At 58.2% G+C, this 18,851-nt stretch overlaps 8 protein-coding genes across 8 annotated transcripts; 4 read left to right on the forward strand and 4 right to left on the reverse strand.

The window, feature by feature from the left end:
• Positions 1 to 135: 135 nt before the first annotated feature.
• Positions 136 to 1,392, reverse strand: BJ171DRAFT_577955 (uncharacterized protein; the record flags this gene model as incomplete). The annotated part of the gene is made up of 4 exons (XM_053113849.1): positions 136 to 385; positions 755 to 858; positions 972 to 1,055; positions 1,189 to 1,392. 4 exons carry the CDS (start codon positions 1,390 to 1,392, stop codon positions 136 to 138), a joined length of 642 nt encoding a protein of 213 aa, XP_052970217.1.
• An 865-nt stretch (positions 1,393 to 2,257) lies between these two features.
• BJ171DRAFT_490330 (putative mitochondrial ornithine carrier protein AmcA/Ort1) lies at positions 2,258 to 4,574 on the forward strand. The gene is made up of 4 exons (XM_053109607.1): positions 2,258 to 2,495; positions 2,861 to 3,025; positions 3,316 to 3,996; positions 4,250 to 4,574. Exons 1-4 carry the CDS (start codon positions 2,433 to 2,435, stop codon positions 4,286 to 4,288), a joined length of 948 nt encoding a protein of 315 aa, XP_052970218.1. The 5' UTR covers positions 2,258 to 2,432; the 3' UTR covers positions 4,289 to 4,574.
• Positions 4,575 to 4,609: 35 nt separating this feature from the next.
• BJ171DRAFT_490333 (uncharacterized protein) lies at positions 4,610 to 5,950 on the reverse strand. Its single transcript, XM_053109608.1, has 2 exons — positions 5,439 to 5,950; positions 4,610 to 5,083 (listed from the first exon to the last, which is right to left on the reverse strand). The coding sequence occupies exons 1-2, from the start codon at positions 5,679 to 5,681 to the stop codon at positions 5,057 to 5,059; spliced, it is 270 nt and encodes an 89-aa protein (XP_052970219.1). The 5' UTR covers positions 5,682 to 5,950; the 3' UTR covers positions 4,610 to 5,056.
• Positions 5,951 to 8,316: 2,366 nt separating this feature from the next.
• On the reverse strand, positions 8,317 to 8,851 carry BJ171DRAFT_633929 (uncharacterized protein; the record flags this gene model as incomplete). The annotated part of the gene is made up of 2 exons (XM_053115666.1): positions 8,549 to 8,851; positions 8,317 to 8,429 (listed from the first exon to the last, which is right to left on the reverse strand). Exons 1-2 carry the CDS (start codon positions 8,799 to 8,801, stop codon positions 8,317 to 8,319), a joined length of 366 nt encoding a protein of 121 aa, XP_052970220.1. The 5' UTR covers positions 8,802 to 8,851.
• A 244-nt stretch (positions 8,852 to 9,095) lies between these two features.
• On the reverse strand, positions 9,096 to 11,951 carry BJ171DRAFT_235273 (ABC1 family-domain-containing protein). Its single transcript, XM_053106571.1, has 5 exons — positions 11,498 to 11,951; positions 10,538 to 11,201; positions 9,798 to 10,193; positions 9,631 to 9,692; positions 9,096 to 9,558 (listed from the first exon to the last, which is right to left on the reverse strand). Exons 1-5 carry the CDS (start codon positions 11,751 to 11,753, stop codon positions 9,242 to 9,244), a joined length of 1,695 nt encoding a protein of 564 aa, XP_052970221.1. The 5' UTR covers positions 11,754 to 11,951; the 3' UTR covers positions 9,096 to 9,241.
• A 438-nt stretch (positions 11,952 to 12,389) lies between these two features.
• Positions 12,390 to 14,918, forward strand: BJ171DRAFT_490348 (S-adenosyl-L-methionine-dependent methyltransferase). The gene is made up of 9 exons (XM_053109609.1): positions 12,390 to 12,681; positions 12,894 to 13,005; positions 13,194 to 13,238; positions 13,414 to 13,609; positions 13,736 to 13,857; positions 14,025 to 14,118; positions 14,278 to 14,371; positions 14,483 to 14,494; positions 14,651 to 14,918. Exons 1-9 carry the CDS (start codon positions 12,415 to 12,417, stop codon positions 14,804 to 14,806), a joined length of 1,098 nt encoding a protein of 365 aa, XP_052970222.1. The 5' UTR covers positions 12,390 to 12,414; the 3' UTR covers positions 14,807 to 14,918.
• A 99-nt stretch (positions 14,919 to 15,017) lies between these two features.
• Positions 15,018 to 16,458, forward strand: BJ171DRAFT_490351 (uncharacterized protein). The gene is made up of 3 exons (XM_053109610.1): positions 15,018 to 15,309; positions 15,534 to 15,990; positions 16,168 to 16,458. The coding sequence occupies exons 1-3, from the start codon at positions 15,128 to 15,130 to the stop codon at positions 16,285 to 16,287; spliced, it is 759 nt and encodes a 252-aa protein (XP_052970223.1). The 5' UTR covers positions 15,018 to 15,127; the 3' UTR covers positions 16,288 to 16,458.
• Positions 16,459 to 16,689: 231 nt separating this feature from the next.
• On the forward strand, positions 16,690 to 18,829 carry BJ171DRAFT_490355 (uncharacterized protein). The gene is given in 5 exon segments (XM_053109611.1): positions 16,690 to 17,045; positions 17,149 to 17,704; positions 17,896 to 17,987; positions 18,076 to 18,531; positions 18,543 to 18,829. 4 exon segments carry the CDS (start codon positions 17,038 to 17,040, stop codon positions 18,482 to 18,484), a joined length of 1,065 nt encoding a protein of 354 aa, XP_052970224.1. The 5' UTR covers positions 16,690 to 17,037; the 3' UTR covers positions 18,485 to 18,531; positions 18,543 to 18,829.
• The last annotated feature ends 22 nt before the right edge of the window (positions 18,830 to 18,851 follow it).

An 18,851-nucleotide genomic window follows, 5' to 3' on the forward strand; every position in this document is an offset into this window, starting at 1 on the left:
GATCTGCACCAACAACAGGGTCAACAATAGCGGAGCCGATAATACCAGGGTTGGTAACAACAACAGGCTCAACAGAAATGGGTCCATGCATACTCAGAAACGCAGGTACTTTGGGCACTGTACCCAGAAATTCCATCACTGGATCGAGCGACACAGCCGCTTGACTCGTTCACGAACAAATTTGAAGGCTGGGTCCTGGCGGATGGACTGCACAAGAGATATGATCTGCTCGTCGCTCAATGACATCAACGCACGCTTGGCCGATCCAACGTCGCAGACGGTGCCCGAGTCCGTTGCTGGAAGCAGAACCGTGCTACCCGAATCCGATGTCTGCGTGAGTGGGCCCTGTGGAGATGCCGAAATCGACTGGGATGTGGCGTGGGAGCTGTTGGAATGCACCGACGACAAGGCATATTCATCAGGCACCGTCGATGGGGCAGCATCGGCCACATCCGTCTCTGTCACAGCTGGCGCAACAAATGTAGATTTCAAACTATTGATGGCACCGGAATTCTGCGCTGGGATGCCTGACGACGCAACAGGATCGTTAGGTGTTGGCTTGGGCGTCGGCAAGACTATCCCTGGAACCTGTCGCTGCAGAAACCTGGCTGCTTGGGTAGTGCTTTGGGCTGGGACTGTGATGCAGCTTGGCTGGTTTTGGAGAGGCAGGCCGACACTTGTAGATGGATTTCCAGATGGACGAGATGATTTGGGATCTTTCCTTGGTATATCAGGGGATCCAGACGCTGCCAACTCCAAAGGCAGATCCACGGGCACGGTGATGTACTTGGATAGCACAGCCAGGACGCGGGCGACAGATCCGGACTCCACAAAGCGAAGCTGAAACTTTCTTGTGCGCTGATACGATGAACAGACGGAAATTGTCAGCGGCACTCACTTCGTCGTGAGAAATGGCAGAGGCAGCAGTACTAGCGATCGGTGAGTCAGTCCCAGCCATGTGACTCACGTACCTGCTCGCAAAGGTATTGAAACACCAGTCCATCCTCTGAGACCTGCAAATTCAGGCTCAGCGACGGTATGATGACGAGACTCTCCTTCGCGATACGTAATGGAGTTGGGATAGCAGACCGGGCACAGTGGTGGTTATAGGTGTGAGCTGGTGTGTGAGCATGGATGCAGGCAAGGATGGGGGCCAGCTGCTTGCGCATACAGACAGACACAACTCACCAAGGTAATGGGCTTGGGGCCCTGGTGAACAACAACCCGCAGCGACGGCACAGCAGGAAAGAGCGGATTGGGTTCGGTGAAAAGTAGACGAATATCCTTGTCGGCCACATATTGCCAGGCGTTGGGCGAAGGACCACCGGCATCGGGCCTGTGGCGGGAGTACTTTGCGATATCCCAACGATGTGGCGACGGACCGGACGACATGGCGAGCAGCACGGGTGCGATATGATGCACTCGACAGTGGGAGATCGCCAGTGGGAGATCAAAATGAATCGGTGGGAAGCAGTGTGTGTGTGTGTGTGTGTGTGTGTGTGTGTGTGTGTGTGTCTGAGGGCGGTTCGAATGCACTGGGTGTCATGTGGCTGTGGCCTCACGTGGCAGCACGACAGAGCAAGAGCAGCGCCGATTCAGGTGTCTGCAAAATCCGTGTCCATATCGGAAGATCAATCGATGCCCGCGACGACGATGCGCCGGACTGTCGATAGATCAAAAGATGCTGCCGGATCAAAAGATGCACGCGGCGACGATGCGGGCTGTTGAATGCGCCACTTCCGATAACAGCCAGACGGATCTCCCCGGGTCGGTTTTGAACAACAGTCAATGCGCTGTGGCCTCAAACGCCGCGTGCCGGCCATCACTCCGAGGAAGGTTACTGAGACGATCCGTCTGCGAGTGCAAATGAAGACAGCGATTAGAACCCCAAGGACGAGCGATTAGTACCCCAAGGACGAGCGATTTGAAACCCACATGCTCTGTTGGAAGGAGATGGGTGCCGGCATTGTTGCCCGACGGATTTGCTGAGCACCACGCAGCAGACCCCTCGCCCGACACTCCTCGCCCGACACTCCTCGCCCGACACCCAGCGCACTCGGCAGCGAATGTCACCAACGCCAAACAGTCGTCCGCCCAACGACCCCCCTTCATTGGGCACATCTCTCGGCCTGTCTCGCTGCCTGTGCGGCCGCGTTTTTTTTCGGTGTCGCACACGCCGATCGCGCAGCGACACCCGAGCGCCTGTTGTGTCGATGTCCTTCTGGCCGAGCCCCCACCGCCCGGACTTGGGTTCCTCCGATCCAAGGATTGTCCGGCTGTGCTCGCTGGGAATCGCAGCCGCTCTCCTGCACTCGATCGTCGCCCCCCTCCCACGCCTGCTTGCTCGGCCGCCTCTTGCTCTCGTCTTGCCTCTTGTCGTGTGTCGGCTCCCTCGATCGTCGTCCCGTCCAGTTTTCTCTCCCTCCCCCAACATGGCCCACTCCTCCGATTCCAAGAAGCAAATCTCGAGCTTTGGCGACCTGGTCTGTGGCTCGGTAGGTCACTTCGCGCCCAGATCCATGTCCTTCGGGGCAGCTCCCGCGCGCCGCCCGTCCATTGAGCTTGGCAAGACGACTTGCTGTCGACCCAGTCCTGCTCAGGACGGCAAGCTCGCCAGCAACGTCGCCTCGGTCGTTTGGACACATGGCCCGAACTCGTTCATGTAACCAACACTCCACGGCAAAGCCTGGCGTGTGTGCTTGTCGAGCCGAGCCGACAGCAGCTGGTTTCAGCCACCGCCAGAGCCCGCTCTCGGGCTCTCTTGCACGGGAAGCACGGCGTGAAGCACGGCGTGAAGCCATACCCGGCCGCTGATCCGACCTGCTCTCATCTATTGCGGTGGTTCTTCTGGAACCTCCAGGCCGCCGGCATCACTGGAAAGCTGGTCGAGTACCCCTTCGACACCGTCAAGGTCCGTCTGCAGACCCAGCCTCATGCCCCGACCGCTGGCGGAATCACCTTCAAAGGCCCGCTGGACTGCTTTGCCCGCACCATCAAGGCCGAGGGATTCCTTGGGCTCTACAAAGTAAGTCCACGCTGCTCGGGCGGAAGACCGCACGGCCATCGGCCCGTATTTTCTTGTCCGGCGAGGCTTGCTCTCCTGCAGGCGGCAGACATGTCAAAATACAGGCCAACCGCTGCCGCAAGTCCGGCACCCGCCTCGGACGCGATGATCTCGAGCGGCATGGCCATGGATCTCTGGCAGAATGGCCATGGATCTCGAGCGGCATACTGTGCTGACCCATGTCTGCCTCTGATCGTCCTTGCCCCCGTGTGTTTCCGCACCATCGTCCTGTCTCTTGCGCTCGCTCACAGGGCCTCTCGGCACCCTTGGTCGGCTCCATGATCGAGAACTCGGGTCTCTTTGTCGCCTACAACTACATCCAGAGAGTCATCCGATACAGCTCAGGGACGCACCCCGACACACCGCTGAGCCTGTCCCAGCTGACGGCCGCTGGATTCATGTCCGGCGCGGTCATCTCGCTCATCCTCACACCAATCGAGCTTGTCAAGTGTCGACTCCAGCTCGAGGGTCTTGCGGCGCATTCGGCCACCGGAGCCAGCCCCGTCAAGCAAAAGGGCCCGTTCACCGTCATTGCCGAGACACTGCGGCATGATGGCGTCGCTGGGTTCTATCGGGGGCACCTCGGCACCTTCCTGCGTGAAGCCGGCGGCGGCGCCGCTTGGTTCGGCACGTACGAGCTCATCATTCGCTACTGGATTACAAGCAGCACCGACCCGCAAGTGCGCTCCAAGGAGGACCTGTCGCCATGGCAGGTCATGGGCGCCGGCGCCGTGGCCGGCATGGCCTTCAATGGCTCGCTCTTCCCGGCCGATGTCATCAAGAGCCGACAGCAGGCCCTGCCCGGCAACCCGAGCTTCCTGCAGGTTGCCCGCGAGGTCTACAAGGCGCAGGGCATCAAGGGTTTCTATCGCGGATGCGGAATCACCATTGCCCGCTCGGCTCCTTCGAGCGCCGTGATCTTTGGAACATATGCAAGTATCGCTGTGTCTCTCTGGTCCAACGTGCCTTGGGTCCGGCCTGCTATTGCGCTGTCACCGTGGATCTATCCTTGTCCGATCCTTGGCTTGGTGGTCCTGCACATGCCGAGCATATGCCGGGGCCACCGGTAGACAGAGGAGGAGAGCGTACCATCGACACCTCGCATGCTCCGTCCATCCACCTGCACGGCGACGGCCAAACTGATCAGCCCAAATGTCTCGCTCTCTCGTTCATCTGGTTATACAGGAGTTTACCAGCCGCAAGTACGCCCAGTACTTTTGCTAGATGCCTCCTCCTCTCTAGACATGCCCACAGCCACTCTTGCTCGCCCACCCCTCCAACCGAATTACAGAGCTGATCGCTCCCAGCAGGCTCTCTTCTCCCACCTTGGTATCGTCGCCCCACCCCCGCCCTCAAAAGAAAAACATTGTTTCAGTAATCTCGCTACCCGTCGATCCCAAAGCCCAATGCCTCCCTAAACTGCTCGGCTCATGGTCGGCCGAGCCAGGTCGCGCCTTTTGCATGGCTCGCTATGGCGGCTACCACCAGCGATCCCAAAGCTGCTTTCTGCGGAAATACGATGCAGCGTCTTGGTCTCGATTTTGTGTCGCCATTTGTGCGATATGTCTCGGGTCGAAGGCATCGAGTTTTTATTGGGGTGTCGTGGCATGTATCTGAGTCTGGTCCGCCAAGGCAAGGGGCCGCTGGGGAGCATGCAAAGACATGCCATGGCGAGTGTGCGGGCTGCAAATCAAACAAGAGAAAGAGGAAACGGCGAAAGGAAGTGAAGAAGTATGCGCGTGAAAGCAAGAGAAGCCGAAGGATGGGACAGCGGAATATGACCAGCGACCGAAGTGCCTCATCTTAGAGGCAATGCCAGCCACCCGCTGGACACAGCTGGTTCTCGAGGAATCCGACTGCAATCTGAGGGGGAATGAATCCGATCTGCTGGACAGGGGGGAAGGATTTGCGGAAACGAGGGCAGGTTCAGCCTGCGAGGGGAGGGGAGGGGAGGAACAAGCCAGCCTCGTCGATGGTGGTGGGCGAGGTCCTTCAGTAAACGAGGCCGGCGCCGCCAAGCTGCAAATCCAAATGATCGTTCGGAACAGGCCGAGGATTGCGACAGGTGAAGGGGCGACAGAGACGGCGAGAGGGCGATTTGCAAAATGCCCGGTTGACGAGGATTGAGGTCGGTTTGGATCATCAAGGCATAAATGAGTGTGGGCGATTCATCGAGCGAGGGAGAGACGCCATGCGAGACACGCAGGGTTTGCCATGAGCAAGGCAAAGACGCATCAGCAAATGCAGATGCCTCAGCAATGTTCCATTTTGACGACACAGGTGCGAATCGGCAGGATCCGCAACGATCGCACCAGGCACGGGAGAAGATCGGCGCAATTGCTCCATGCAGAGTCATGCACAAACGGGACCTCACCTCGACAGCGTTAATCTCGGACTCGGAGATCGGACGCTTCCAGAAACGACGAGGGAGCTGCGAGCTTGTGGAAAGCGTCGCCGAGCGCTGCTGGCCGGCGGCCGCCGCGGATGCAGCCGCAGGTTTGGGCTGGATAGGTGCAGCGGGAAGCTGGCCGGGCCGGGGAGACTGATGAGGCCATTCGGTCAGCAGGCGGCGAGGGCCAAGGAACTTGATGAGGGGGACTCGGGCGTGGCCGGCCATTTGATCGAGCTTGGGAAGGAGCGGGTCTGCCAGACAACGGTTCCTTTGCGTCAGCTCAGCAGATATATGGAAATCAGGGCAGAAATGCGAGTGCGTCCGGCCAGTCTGAGGCCAGAGCGACGGCCGCCGCGCATGCCCACAGGGTGCTTATGGGATGCTCATGGGATGCCTATGGGATGCTTATGGGATGCTCACAAGATGCTGCGATGGGAGAGACTTGGATGGCGAGAGCAAGGATCCGCTGTCGAACGCAGATCGACTTTGATACACTATGAAAAAAATTGCTTGTTGATAAATTGAGCGAGAACGAAAAAACGCGCTCTCGGAACCACCTCGGTCGGCGAGAAGAGCAGTCTCTGACGAGAGACCCCCGAGGGAAGGCGAGAAGCCTCTCGCCGGCACACACACACACTGTGCACACACACACACACACACACTCTCTCTCTCTCTCTCTGCACACACACACACTTTGCACAAGGGAGTCAAACACCTCCCATCACCATCCCAAGAGGGATGGCAACCCCGAAGTGGACTGCCCAGAATATGGGCGACCCGGCATCCACTGTCGAAATACTCAAGGAACAGTGCGATATACTTACAGTCTATCCAGAAAGAAACGGGACAGTCACTTTCTGGCTTCTGATATCTGAAGCCCGCTGACTGACTTGTAGGCCCAGCGGGTAGGCCATGGCATTGCACTCCTGTCTTCGTTGGCAATCTCTTTGTTTTGGTTGGTTTGGGAAGCATGGTCTTGAATGCACTCGGTCGATCTCCTGTGGCGATGATCGACTGGCATACCGAGATCATGTTCCGTGAGGCATTGATGTCTCGATCCCACAGCGTATGGCAGCTTGCACAGCTCCGGACAAAGTGTGGTTTCTCGATATCAAGATGCTCGACCTTCTCGAGTCGCTTGGCATCCCGGCAATGTGAGCACACCTGTGATGTGTTAAACTCGTTCACCGAGCACACACGGATCTTGGAGACGGATCGGTCTGGTGGTCGTCTCTGGTGGTGTATGAACTGCTCAAAGTACTTGGCGAACCTGAGTCTCCGTGGGCTGGATGCATATCCCTTCCCCTGTTTCCAGGAGGCATTCCCAAAGGCAATCACCACTTCGGTCTCCCTTGGTGCCTGGTCGATGACTTGCTTGCACATCTCGTGGACAGTGCGCTGTCGCTTGCTGTGGAGATCGAGTCGCTTGAATCGCCGTCGCCGGGTCAGGCTGAAGTACAGCTGTTTGTCCAGCATGTCTCCATCGAACACATGGCGAATGTATTGCAGGAAGGGATCCAACCCAGGGATCTTGGGACTTGGTGTGGTGCTCATCCATTGCTGCAGACCAAGGATCTTGTGGGTGCTCTGGATCCACTTGGTCGCTTGGGTGGTGTCTTTGGCTTGCGGTGAACCATCTGGCGAGAAAATAGCGACGATGGCTGGTTCTGCCCTTGGGGAAGAAAGAATCTCCTCAAAACCAGCGCATTTTGGGCTGACAGAAATGCTCACAGTGGCGTCCTTGATTCAGATCCAGAAACGCATCGCTCGCTCAATCAGTCGTGGGAAGACATCTTGTCAAGGTGAGTCTTGCCTGATAGCCAAACGATCATGTCATCTCGCTGACACACAGCCACGCTTGACTAGGTTTCCAACCAGAGAGATTCAGATGGCGGTGGTTCTTGTCCGCAATCGGAGTGGAGCTTCCAACAATGATACAATTGGTCATTCCTCCACACCAATTGCCCACCACCACCGTCAATCGGCTCAAGGTGATACCAAATGCCGTCAACCCACCATGGCCGGATTCCAACTTTTGCTGCATCTTGGTCTACAGCGTGTATTCATATTCGGGATGAGCAACCGCGAGGGCACGTGTCTGGTATGATCACGTGGGCAGCGCAGCATCGCAGCCCACGTGGAAGCCCGTGGCACGGCAAATGCTGTTGATGTCGCTCATTCCGAAAGCAGTGTCCAGGCGGCCGAATGCAAGTATCGTATCTCCGCATCAATGTCTCGTGGGAGGAACACACTCCGGGATATGCTCACTCGTTTCGTTCTGAACATGCTATATTGCATATCGAGGATAGAGGGAGAGGAGGGGCGATTCGCATTCCAAGAAATACAAGATTGATTTTAAAAACAATGTACAAAGAAGACAGACAGCGCCCAGCGGGATCTGCGAGAGAAGGGGACTCTCTGCAGCGGGGTCCTTGCTGGGGAGGCGCTGTCCAGACAGAGCTTTGTCTGAATGCCCCAGTCGTCTTTTTTTCCTCCATTGAGCCACGAAAGGATGGACCAACGGAAGGGAGGAGGTGGTGCAAGGCGACGGGGGCGAGCACCAGAATCAGGATGCCAATGGCAAGAGCGACGGTTCAGGAAGGGACGAACAGCGGGTGTTGGCGGTTTCATAGGAGTAAAGACTCATGGGGTCAGACGAAAGCCGTCCAGCGAGCCGTCAGGGAGAAGCAACTAATATAGAAGGATACTAACAAAAAAAAAACAGAGTGGAAATGGCCACGACCCCTTGCCTCCTGCTTATGAGGCTGGGCATTTTGCGATGCTTCGTGCTGCGTCTGCGGCTGCGGTTGAGGTTGCGGCTGCGGCTGCGACGCATGGCATCGGACCTTCGAGGGTGCGTTCAGTTGAAACCCGAGATGCGGTGAGCCCAATGGTGGGGGTTGTAGCCCTTGTCTTCACGGATCCGCAGGTCCTGGTCGTATCGGAACTTTTTCTGGGCGACATAGCATCCGACTGTGAGGGAGGGCGAGAGAGAGAGAGAGCTGCTTAGCATGTGGTTGTGCGGGATTGGGACGCCATGGTGTGGCCGTGGAGAACGATGGGTACTCGATGCCAGACATGGAGACACTCACAGGCAACGGCGCACGAAATCATGCCAAAGATGGGGTAGACTTCCAGGGGAATGCCGCGCTTGAAGAAGGCGTAGTTCATGTTGGTGCTGGTGTTGGTGCTGGAGGCGATTGGGAACGGCGAAGGAAGGAGCGGGTTCAGGCGAGTTCTCTTGCCGAGACGGGATTCGAGTAATGTTTTGCGGATGATGGACTGGATGCTGGGGGCAGCAGCCACGGGGTTTATAACGGCCATGATGGGGCATCGCTCGGCCATGATGGGCGGTGAATCATTGCATGTCGCCCAGCGTGGCGCTGCTCTGCCCTCACCCTGAGGAACGATGATTCAGCCAGGCGGTCATGAGGGCCGCTGAGTCAGCGCAACAAGGGATGCGCATTCGAACCGGAGGGAGCCGGGCGACATGGCAACGTGATCCGACGCGATCCAGCGCCATGCGATAGACGCTGGGCGACCCAGAGAATCTATGGCCCTATGGCATAGCCCAACCTCGGCTTCGTGGCAGCGGGCGAGAACCGTGGGCGGCAATCTGCTCTGCACGACAGTGTGCCCCGACTGTTTGGCTCGGCTCGACCGCTGCTCGGCTGGTCATCTCGATCATTGTGGTCATCCTGGCTGCCAGCCATCGCCATATATGAATGATGCTCTGCATCAGGCCTCTTTGTTCAACCGCTGTTGTCAATCCACTGAAAGCCAGCTCAGGCATCAAAGACGGCCGGGTCCAGTTCGATACCAAACTGATCCTTCATGGCACTCTTGAACTGGCTGTCGATCAGATCCTCAAATCCAGACGAGCGGATGCCAAAGACCCACCAACTGATGTTCTGGACCACTCTTGCTGCAAAAAACCCTAGCGACATGAAAAACAGCATCGACTGGAAGCGCCAGTAGTTGATGCGGGCCTGGACGACGCCTGGAAGTTGCAACGAGCGTGCCAGGGCACCACGGGGCGAGTCGCCAGGCTTCAGCGTCGAGTTTGAGGTCCACACCGACCAGTTATTGCCCAGGCTCTTGACTGAGGACATGCGATGGTGTTAGCAGCGATGTATCGGCCGTGCCAAAGGACAGCCAACGACAACATGCTTACCAGCCCAGTTGGCCATGATGCTAATGCGATTCACAGGCGAGCCCAGAGCTTTGTTGTTGGAACTGTGGCAGAAGTGGCAATGTGAGCCCAGCGGCACCACCACAGAGCTCCGGCAATAGTCCAGTGCAGTTCTGTCCTGTAGTGGCTCCATGGGTGGCGCATCTTACCGGATAATGTTGAGATTGCGACCGACGAATATGAGCTCCTTGGGCACCTTCTCCGTGTTGCTCAAAAAATGCTTGACACGCTTCTTGGCTTCGAGCTGAGACTGGAACAGGTTGTTGACGCTCGTCTTTTGCTCAACGTGGAGCATCTGCCCGGGCTTCCAGGGTCGCTGCAGCGTCGCAGAGGCAAACATCTGGGCGTCGTGGATGCCCCAGGAGGTGGCGATCTCGGTGACTGTGTCGATGTCGCCGGTGAAGAGGGACTTCCAGAAGACGGCATAGTTGTGTCGGAAAGCCTCGCTCGCCTGCACATACAGTCCGTGGTCGAGCAGCACGATCTGGTGGGTGTTCGGCAGTTGTGGGTGCTTGCGCACGATCAAGTTACCGGGATGCGGGTCACTGAATATGACCAAAGAGCAACAGGCAAGTTAGATGCGTCAGTTCCCGTTTCCCACACCTGGATCGACAGCACTCTGAGCGGGCCGATACTTGCTGGCATGTTTGCACCCACATACACATTCCCCCTATATATGTATTCGTGCACTTCCCCTATATATGCACCCGTGCACTTCCCCTATATATGCACCCGTGCACTTCCACCCGATCACATCTGTCGCCACGTAACTGCATGCTCCGTCGGATGCACTCCCGCAGACTCAAGCTCATATCGACATCATTCATTGCCTCTCCCTCGCCGTTTGCTTGAGCTTGCGCAAAGTCACTCGCGATAGAGTCAAACTCACCAGTGCACAAATCCCTCACGAAAGATTTGATCCGCAAACACCTCGACGGTTGTCGTCATGATCTTGCGCACCGACAGCCCCGCATTCTCGATCGACTCGACATCGTCAAACTTGAAGCCGTCGATCCATTCACAGACCAGAATCCGCGGCGTCGAGTACTCCCAAAACACCTTTGGGATGTAGACGTGGCGGGCCAGCGAGGGCACCTGGTTGACGTACTTTGCTGCCTTCTCGGCGTTGCGGCCCTCGTTCAAAAAGTCGGTCTCCTGCAGGAGGTGCGATTTGATGTAGTCGGCGGTCCACACCAAGGGCAGGTCAAAGAAAAACTCAAAGGCGGTGATGACGAGGCGGTGGGTGAACAGATCCCAGCCGATCTGGTGCCGGATCTCGGGCTTTTGCACCTTGACGGCCACCAGGGTGCCGTCCTTGAGTTTGGCCTTGTGAACCTGGGCGATCGAGGCCGAGGCGACGGGATTGACATCAAACTCCAAGAACAGCTCCTGCGGGGATTTGCCGTCGAATTCCTGCGCAAAGATCTTCTTGACGACCTTATAGGGGATCGTCGGGGCATTGTCGTAAAGCTGACGAAAAGTGTGGAAGTACTGCGGCGGAAGGATGTGTCCGGCCCCGGCGATCTGCTGGCCAAACTTGATATACAGTCCGCCTGGAAGGCCCCTCACGGCCAACGGAGAGCAAGCCAAGACATGCCCGAATAGAAACGCCGTGCGAATATAGCGAGATCAGGAGCCGTCGTGGGCTGGAAGGGAAGGCTGCGAGCAGATGCCCCTCCCCGACGCAAGGGCAGCAGACCCAAGCCCCTCAGCATTCCTTCGCCCAAGGAAGCACCGGCAACATCAGCACCAGCACCAGCACTATCGGCGGCTGTTGCGACTGCGTCCACTCATCGGTCCGAACAATGTGCCCGCAGTCCAGCCCATCCTCAGCGCCGCCGCAACATACCGTTCTCTTGGCAAACCTCCAGAACGCGGTTGGCCACTCTCTGGTGCAGATTGCCGATGCTCTCGGCCTTGCCCGGAACAAAGTTGAGCTTGTAGTCGAGGGTAACGAGGGCCCCGACAAACAAGGTTCTCAGATTGCGCCCAAATGTCGAGTAGTTGAGGTGCTCGTCGGCGAGCCATCCGGCCGCAACGAAGCCTGCAAAATAGCCGAGTCGGCGGATGTGGCGACTGCCAGCGAGGCGGCGTATAATCGGCATCGCGAGCAGGAGCCGGATATGAGGCGGGCGCGATATGAGGAAACGAGCCAGGGAAGCTGCCCGTCTGACGTCTGATGGCCGAGGAAAGCAAGACCAGACCGGTGGGGATCTGGCTCGGAGAAAACGGGGTCCGGCACGGCGACACCTCCGGAAGATAGGGAAATGTCTGCAAGCAGCCGACGACGGCGCCGAGGAGAGCAGGACCGCAGGCGGGCAGCAGGAAGCCGAGGGTCTGAGCAGCCCTGGCTGGGCCCAGGGAGCGACAGGGAAGGCTTGCTGCCAGCTAGACAAGTCCCATGCGGAGCAACGGTGTCCGCAGACCACCGGCCCAACTCGATATCAATGAGCGGCTATGTGATATGGCCGCGGGGCCTGGATGCGACCGCGATGGAGACGGAGCAGAGCCATCGGGCAGGGGGTGACGATCCAACGGCTGACACCGCCCTCATTGCGTTGCCGAGCACCGGCCCTACAGAGAAGATGCATGCAGCCAGTACCAAGCAGCGCCCATGCGTGCTGGGGACGATTCCGATCATGCATGTCTCGCCGGTATGGCCATTTGGACGAGCGAGCAACAGCGGCACGCAACAAGCGAGAAGGCAAATCCGCGCATCGGCCGATACCTGAGCGCCCGCCCATCGTCCTGATCTCGCTGCCAACGATGCTTGCCAAGGCTCTCCCCTTCCTGCGGACCCAACCTGCGCTACGCACAGGGCCGCTGCACACTGCCTCGCTCGCCTGGACGATCGCTGCCCTTCGGCCGTCATGTCGGCTGATGTCTTCGGTTGCGTCGGCACCGTCCACGCAGATGGTGTTTGATCGCTCAGTCAAGAAGCTCCAGCGGGACCGATCAGCCGTTGCCAAGGATGCCCGGACAGTCGACTATCTCAAGGACGAGGTCGCTGCCAGAGTCGTCGATCGACTGTTGGTATGTGATCCTGCACAGGTCCAATCGCCGCCTGCTCGCTCCTCCCTTGGTCTCTGTGTCGGCTGCGGACCCGGACAACTCTGATCAGACCGGCCTTCAAGACATGGCCCCATGTTGGAAGTGCCTGAAGCCCTGCTGGTGTGAATGGCGAGCATCTTTGGGCAGATGATCTGGCTATAGTGCCGACCCTGATCCTGCGACTTGTCTTGCAGGACATCAAGCGGAACTACAAATCCATTGTCGACTTGGGCTCGGGAGCAGGCCACATCGTCAAGCATCTCGAGTCTGACATGACCGAGGAAGTGATTATGACGGACATGTCGGGTGAGTCTCTTGCCATCGACTGCGGATCGACAGCGCCAGCATGGCGATTGGATCAATGGCAGCTCGACAACTGCATTCGCAGCAGGACTGGCCAGCAGTAGCGACACATTTCTTGCTATGGATGGTGCTGCCATCTCCCTTCGTGTCTGTCACATTCTGATCGCCCTGCTCTCCTCATCCCACCACAGAAAAACTACTCTATCGTGATCAGGATTTGGACGCCGAGCGGGAAGGTGGGTCAAACACTCAGAACGGCTCGCTACCCTCGCGAGCCTAGCAGGGCGACTAAACGCAGTAACAGACCCGATGCCCTCGATCTTGAAGCGGCGGAAGCAATCATGGGTTTGGCCAGACGGACACGTTCGCTAACGATTCGGATCACTGGCGGACGGGATGATGTTGCTGCAGTGACCATCAAGCGCCAGATTGTCGATGAAGAGCTGCTGCCCTTCGAAGAAAACTCGGTCGAGTGCATCCTGAGTAGTCTCTCGCTCCACTGGGTGAATGACCTGCCCGGCAGCCTGATCCAGATCCGCCGATCGCTCAAGCCGGACAGTGTCTTTATCGGAGCCATCTTTGGCGAAGACACACTCTACGAACTCAGGTGCGGCCCCCTTCCCAGTCAACGAAAGCGACAGATGAGATCAGTAGACGAGATGGCCCAGTCAACGGTATCGACCATCGACGAGCGCATCCATGAACTAATATGGCACACTCTGTTATGATCCAGGACATCCCTGCAACTTGCCGAAATCGAGCGAGTCGGCGGCATTTCGCCCCATGTCTCACCCATGGCTACGGTGCGGGACATTGGCAGTCTTCTTTCCCGAGCCGGTTTGGTGCTGACAACAGGTGCGGCTGCTGCCTTCAGACGATGCAGATAGGGTGGTTCAATTGCCGTCCCTGCCACCAAAGCCCATGGGAGACCTTGATGCGACGGAGAATAGCTGTCGACAGTGGAGACCACCGACAGCAGCGGCGTGCACGCACTAACCCGACCCAGCGCCTGTCCGATACAGTCGACATTGACGAGATTGTGATCAACTACCCATCGATGTTTGAGCTCATCGAGGACCTTCAGACCATGGGCGAGAGCAGCGCTCTGTTGGCCAGGTCTGTTGATGGATTCTGCAGGATGTGACTGCTCCCGTGTCGAGTTGCAAGTCTTCGAGATGTATCGTTTTCGTGGCTCGCCCGACCCTGGCAGTATCGTGTCAGGGCCGCTGCTAACGATGTTGATCAACCCGGCGCTCTGTTCTGCTGGATGAGTAGACACCATCTTGGCAAAGACACGCTCGCGGCTGCCTCGGCCATCTACAGGTCTGTCTATGGAGATCAGGATGGGGCTGTCCCAGCGACCTTCCAGGTATGCCAGCATGCTGACCCGAGGTCCGAGTAGCGGCATTCTTGAGAGACGATCGTGGTGCGGAGACTGCAGCACTGACGGGCCACTCCACCCGACCCATGCAACCTACAGGTTATCTACATGGTGAGTCGAGAGCACTCAGTTGAGCTGATCCTGCATCACGGAACAACGCCGCCGCAACTCTGGCCCCCATGAATGCGGGCTGCCCGGATTCCGCTGGGCCCTTCATCGGCGGGAGGAATGCTGCGGACTCTGATGCGGGCCGATCCCATGCTGCAGATTGGCTGGAAGGAAGACCCCTCGCAGCCCAAACCGCTCCCGAGGGGCTCGGCCGAAGTGTCGTTCAAGTCGCTCGAGACCCTCGGGGCCTCGTCGTGCTCCAAGCATTCCCATGCAGACAAGACGTCCTCTGGCTCTGGCGAGCAGCAGCCATGAGATCCCAACAGGAGCCCCGAACTTGCTTGTGGTGTGCTCGGGGAAACGGAACATCCGGGCTGCCTCGGACCCGTGGATGCTTTCCCGAATAGACATTTCCAATGCCCACCGACCCGAACCGGCAGCGGCAGAGCGCAACGGCAGCATGGTGCTTGATCGCTGTCCGTCTGCTTGCATGGGCGGTTTCTCCGCCGAGCGACCGCGCTGCCAATCCTTCGTCTCCATCTCGCCGCCCTCAAAACCACCGCTGCATCCAACGGGCCTCAAACAACCCGCTCACCGACCATCCCTCCATCGCCCAAACCGCCTCCTGCACTAGCAATGGATCTCCAGCCAACCTCGCGGGCTCTTCGTCTGCTGACGGCCGCGGTGCTCTCCGCGACCCTGTTTGCGCTGTTCCCGTTTGCCACCTCGGCCCTGAAGAATGGGACTGGCCTGCCGAACGAAATCTCGCTGATCGTCAGCAACGTCTGGAGTCTCTGTACTCTGGCCGACTACATTACGTGGGTGATCGTATGAGTGCTGGATGTGCCTTTCCATCGCGGTATCAATGATAGCCATCGCCGCAGCGGCTCTAGTCTTGCCTTGGACTTGCCTTGGGCTTGCTGGCGACTGTCGTCGGCCCTTCGCGCTGACCATCAGCGACATTAGCGACATCAGCGACTGCTTGCTGGCGACGGTCGGTGCGCTTCTCGACTAACACATTGCTGTCGCCCTCGCTCTGCAGCGGAATGAGTCTGGTTCTGCCCTATCTTGTCTGTCTTGGCCCGACACCCTGGACAGGAACACTCTGGTGCATCCTGGAGCTGCTGCTGGGCACCCCGGTGCTGCTGATCCGCGGCATCGCTCGTCTGGCTCTGCATTCCACCGTCGCCGAGGCCATTGTGCCGTTCGCAGCGGGCACGGCCACCTCGCCCAACCGGCCCGGCACGGTGCTGCTGCGATGGAGCGCCGGACTCTTGGCCGTTGTCTTCACCGGGGTCTGCAGCTATGCCCTGGCCACGGAGTCGATCTCGGTCGGCTGGGGCTTCATCCGGACGCATCCGTCCTCGCTGCTGCTGTTTGCCCTGCAGCTCTCAGGCGTCTTGTTCACGGCCATGTACATCTGGATCCGCGAGCGAAACAACCTGTGGATGGCGATTCCGACACTAATCCTGCTCGTCTTTCTGGGTAACGTTGTGACGGTAAGCTGGCTGCGACAGGACTGCTGGTCGGCCGGTGCAGGTGGTGCCAGGGCAATGATGTGGGGCTGGGTCTCGACCGATGCTGGCTGCCGTCTCGTTGCCGTCTGATGCGGGCTCGCCTTATCATTCGGCGCCGTTGCTTCGAGTTGCTGAAGCCCTGCCATCCGCTGCCCTCAGGCTGTCTATGTCCTCCTGGCAAGCATCGGAGCAACCTCGGTCCAGGATGCGCTCTTGGTCCGCAGAAGCGTTCTTGGACGCAGCCGCCGGTTCTACTACGAGCAACTTGACGAGGAGTAGCCAGCCAGCCAGCCAGCCAGCCAGCCTCGACCGGGATGAGATCCGTCCCTTGCTTGCTGCGGAACGAGGCCGCATACCTCGCCAGTGGTCGACCGCACGGTCTCGGCCTGGAGTTCTTTGCAGCTGTGGTTCTCACCATTGCTTCTTGAATATACATCGTGTTGAGAAAAATGGGGTATACCTGGGATGAGGGAGGAAGACGCAGGGCAACGAGCAATATCGCTGGTTTGAGTACCGATCAAAGCCGTTCAGCCAGATCAATCGACATCACCCGATCCACGTGTAAAGGTGCTTCGTTTCAAAATGTATTCGCTGAAAAGCTGATGTGCTGGGCTTTTCGTGGTCCCCATGACCGGCGCCGCGGTGAAGAACAGCGCCAACATGCGCCCTTCCTTCCATCCGCCTTGTCTGTTCCGTCTGGCCCTCCCGTCGGTCTTCCGTCTCCCACCCTCCATCTTGCCCATCCGCTCCACCCTCCATTCCATCCTCCATCCCATCTACCGTCCCATCCCATCCCATCCCATCTTCCGTCTTCCTGCCTTCTCGATCCCTTCCCTCCCTCGCTCGCTCCCTCCGTCCCGCCGTCCCCGACGCTGTTTTACCGCTCCCGAATCTTCCGCTGCTCCTGCGTTCTGCCTTGTGTCCCTGGCGCTCCCGGCTCCTTGCCTGTCTCTCTCTCATCCCAGACACCCCCCCCTCCTATAACCGCCTTCCCCGGCTCTTTGCCTGCCCTTCAGCTCACTTCGCAGCATGCTTCGGTGAGTTTCCCAGTCCTGGCCATTTCGCAGGCACCCTGCTCGATTCTGGTTCCCTGTCTCCAACCGCACACCGCTCACACCAGCCATGTTTTGCATCGCTCAGAACTCCACAGTTGATCCAGTACCTGGGCTCGTCCTCTCGTCTGCTTGGACAATCGACATCGCGCTCGTCGCTGCGGTCGCCAGACTCGTCTCTGCCCTCTCCGCCCTCGTCTCCTCCCGAACCGGCGATGCTGGTCGATCCTTCCGAACCCGAGCCTGCTCCGTCCCAGCCGCCTGCATACGAGTCCATCCCTGGCTCGTCGTCTTCGGCAGCAACAGCGACAGAATCAGCGACAGCAACAGCGACAGCGACAGCGACAGCAACGGAATCAGCGGCGGCAGACGCAGAAACAACAACGGTGCTGCTCCCTCCGTCATACGATTTCGTCATCGTGGACTCGCTCGGCCCAGTCTCTGAGGAGTATCTGAATGAGACGCCACCCGACTACTTTGGCTTTGGCAATGCCGGCGACGGCCAGCTGGTGTTTCAGTACAGCCGACAAAAGGACTGGACGCAGGTCTCCTCAGTTGGGTTGTCGACAGCCGCGGCCGGCGATGTTGTCTATACGATCCGCTACCCTGAGGAGACGCCCATAACTAGTGCCGCCGATTTGGTGGTATGTATCTGAGGGGCGGCTGGATATTCTCCGCAGGAGTGGTCGATGGGCTACTGCATCTCTGAGCCCACGGACTGGCCTGGCTACGATTGCAGTGAAGTGCAAGAGTTGGTCGAGGTGGTCTTGTCGGGTTGTGACCCAGACGGCGTGCGCTGCTGACTCCTCTCGCCTCCCTGCCATGGCATCCACAGAGACGAAGCTATGATTGCCAGGAGATCATTCTGGCCAGCGGTGCTGAGAACGGCCCAAATCTGCTGTCGATGCTCCGACTGCCGCACGATCTGTAAGTCATTCATGAAGGCAGCGCTGTGACTTTCTGAAGCTCCGTCCACATCACCAACTCTTTGTTTTGGTCAACATTCCCACCACAGAGACTTTGACATCCGCGACCTCAACAACAGCTACCTCCGGTCCAGGTTCAACCGGACCGGCTTTGTCCGACTCAAATACAAGTTCCAGGGCTTCCAGGGGGACGAGTATTGCTGGATGCCGGTCAAGCGGAACGAATACGCTCTGCTCAAGTACCCGGCTAAGCATGTTGTGGGCAAGTACGTCCTCACGGAAGACGGCTCTGATCACATCAGCGGAGCCTTCACTCTGGATCAGCTCGTTTCCTACGACCAGACGGTGATCGTATCGTGCGCTTTCTTGGTGCATGAAATTGATCGCCAGAAAGCCATGCGAGCCTTCCGTGAACGACAACTGGAGGCCCTCAGCCGGCAGCCTCGCGCCGACTCTGTCTTCCGAAACGGATACTTTACCATCGTGGCGCTGAAGTAACGCTGAAGTAACGCTGAAGTAACGCTGAAGTAACGCTGAAGTAACGCTGAAGTAACGCTGAAGTAACGCTCCAGTTGCTCTCAAGTGGCGCCGTCGTGCCCGCGCCTGTGGGCTGTGTTTCAGAGCAAATTCAGGCTTTTGGTTTGGAATATTCTGTATCTATGAACGTCCGTATTTGGTGCTCTATGCTAGGCTGTACACGAGCGGTGAAGCCTGGGTGCGGATATCCCGGCTCCAAGCATCGGCCAGGCCCGATGTCCAGCTGGTTCGACTCTTGTCTTGTGTCTCATATGCCCCGTCTCGCTCCTTCGTTAACAAGATCGTGTTCATTGGCTGTTGGGGGGGGGTATGATATCGCCATCGGCGG

This window comes from Polychytrium aggregatum, assembly GCF_025602895.1.
Source record: "Polychytrium aggregatum strain JEL109 chromosome Unknown BJ171scaffold_5, whole genome shotgun sequence".
NCBI lineage: Eukaryota > Fungi > Chytridiomycota > Chytridiomycetes > Polychytriales > Polychytrium > Polychytrium aggregatum.

Excerpts from the sequence above, each read along its gene's own strand:
- BJ171DRAFT_490351 (XM_053109610.1), top strand. The coding sequence starts at position 15,128 with ATGGATCTCCAGCCAACCTCGCGGGCTCTTCGTCTGCTGACGGCCGCG. Across the intron at positions 15,310-15,533 it reads ACTCTGGCCGACTACATTAC|CGGAATGAGTCTGGTTCTGC; the intron begins GTGGGTGATCGT and ends CTCGCTCTGCAG. Across the intron at positions 15,991-16,167 it reads TTCTGGGTAACGTTGTGACG|GCTGTCTATGTCCTCCTGGC; the intron begins GTAAGCTGGCTG and ends CGCTGCCCTCAG.
- BJ171DRAFT_235273 (XM_053106571.1), bottom strand. The coding sequence starts at position 11,753 with ATGCCGATTATACGCCGCCTCGCTGGCAGTCGCCACATCCGCCGACTC. Across the intron at positions 11,202-11,497 it reads GGAGGTTTGCCAAGAGAACG|GCGGACTGTATATCAAGTTT; the intron begins GTATGTTGCGGC and ends GGGGCCTTCCAG. Across the intron at positions 10,194-10,537 it reads CGTGAGGGATTTGTGCACTG|TGACCCGCATCCCGGTAACT; the intron begins GTGAGTTTGACT and ends GGTCATATTCAG.
- BJ171DRAFT_490330 (XM_053109607.1), top strand. The coding sequence starts at position 2,433 with ATGGCCCACTCCTCCGATTCCAAGAAGCAAATCTCGAGCTTTGGCGAC. Across the intron at positions 2,496-2,860 it reads GCGACCTGGTCTGTGGCTCG|GCCGCCGGCATCACTGGAAA; the intron begins GTAGGTCACTTC and ends TGGAACCTCCAG. Across the intron at positions 3,997-4,249 it reads CCGTGATCTTTGGAACATAT|GAGTTTACCAGCCGCAAGTA; the intron begins GCAAGTATCGCT and ends CTGGTTATACAG.
- BJ171DRAFT_490348 (XM_053109609.1), top strand. The coding sequence starts at position 12,415 with ATGCTTGCCAAGGCTCTCCCCTTCCTGCGGACCCAACCTGCGCTACGC. Across the intron at positions 12,682-12,893 it reads GAGTCGTCGATCGACTGTTG|GACATCAAGCGGAACTACAA; the intron begins GTATGTGATCCT and ends CTTGTCTTGCAG. Across the intron at positions 13,239-13,413 it reads TTTGGACGCCGAGCGGGAAG|TGACCATCAAGCGCCAGATT; the intron begins GTGGGTCAAACA and ends ATGTTGCTGCAG.
- BJ171DRAFT_490355 (XM_053109611.1), top strand. Across the intron at positions 17,705-17,895 it reads CTAGTGCCGCCGATTTGGTG|AGACGAAGCTATGATTGCCA; the intron begins GTATGTATCTGA and ends TGGCATCCACAG. Across the intron at positions 17,988-18,075 it reads CTCCGACTGCCGCACGATCT|AGACTTTGACATCCGCGACC; the intron begins GTAAGTCATTCA and ends TTCCCACCACAG.
- BJ171DRAFT_490333 (XM_053109608.1), bottom strand. The coding sequence starts at position 5,681 with ATGGCCGGCCACGCCCGAGTCCCCCTCATCAAGTTCCTTGGCCCTCGC. Across the intron at positions 5,084-5,438 it reads CCGAGATTAACGCTGTCGAG|CTTGGCGGCGCCGGCCTCGT; the intron begins GTGAGGTCCCGT and ends TTGGATTTGCAG.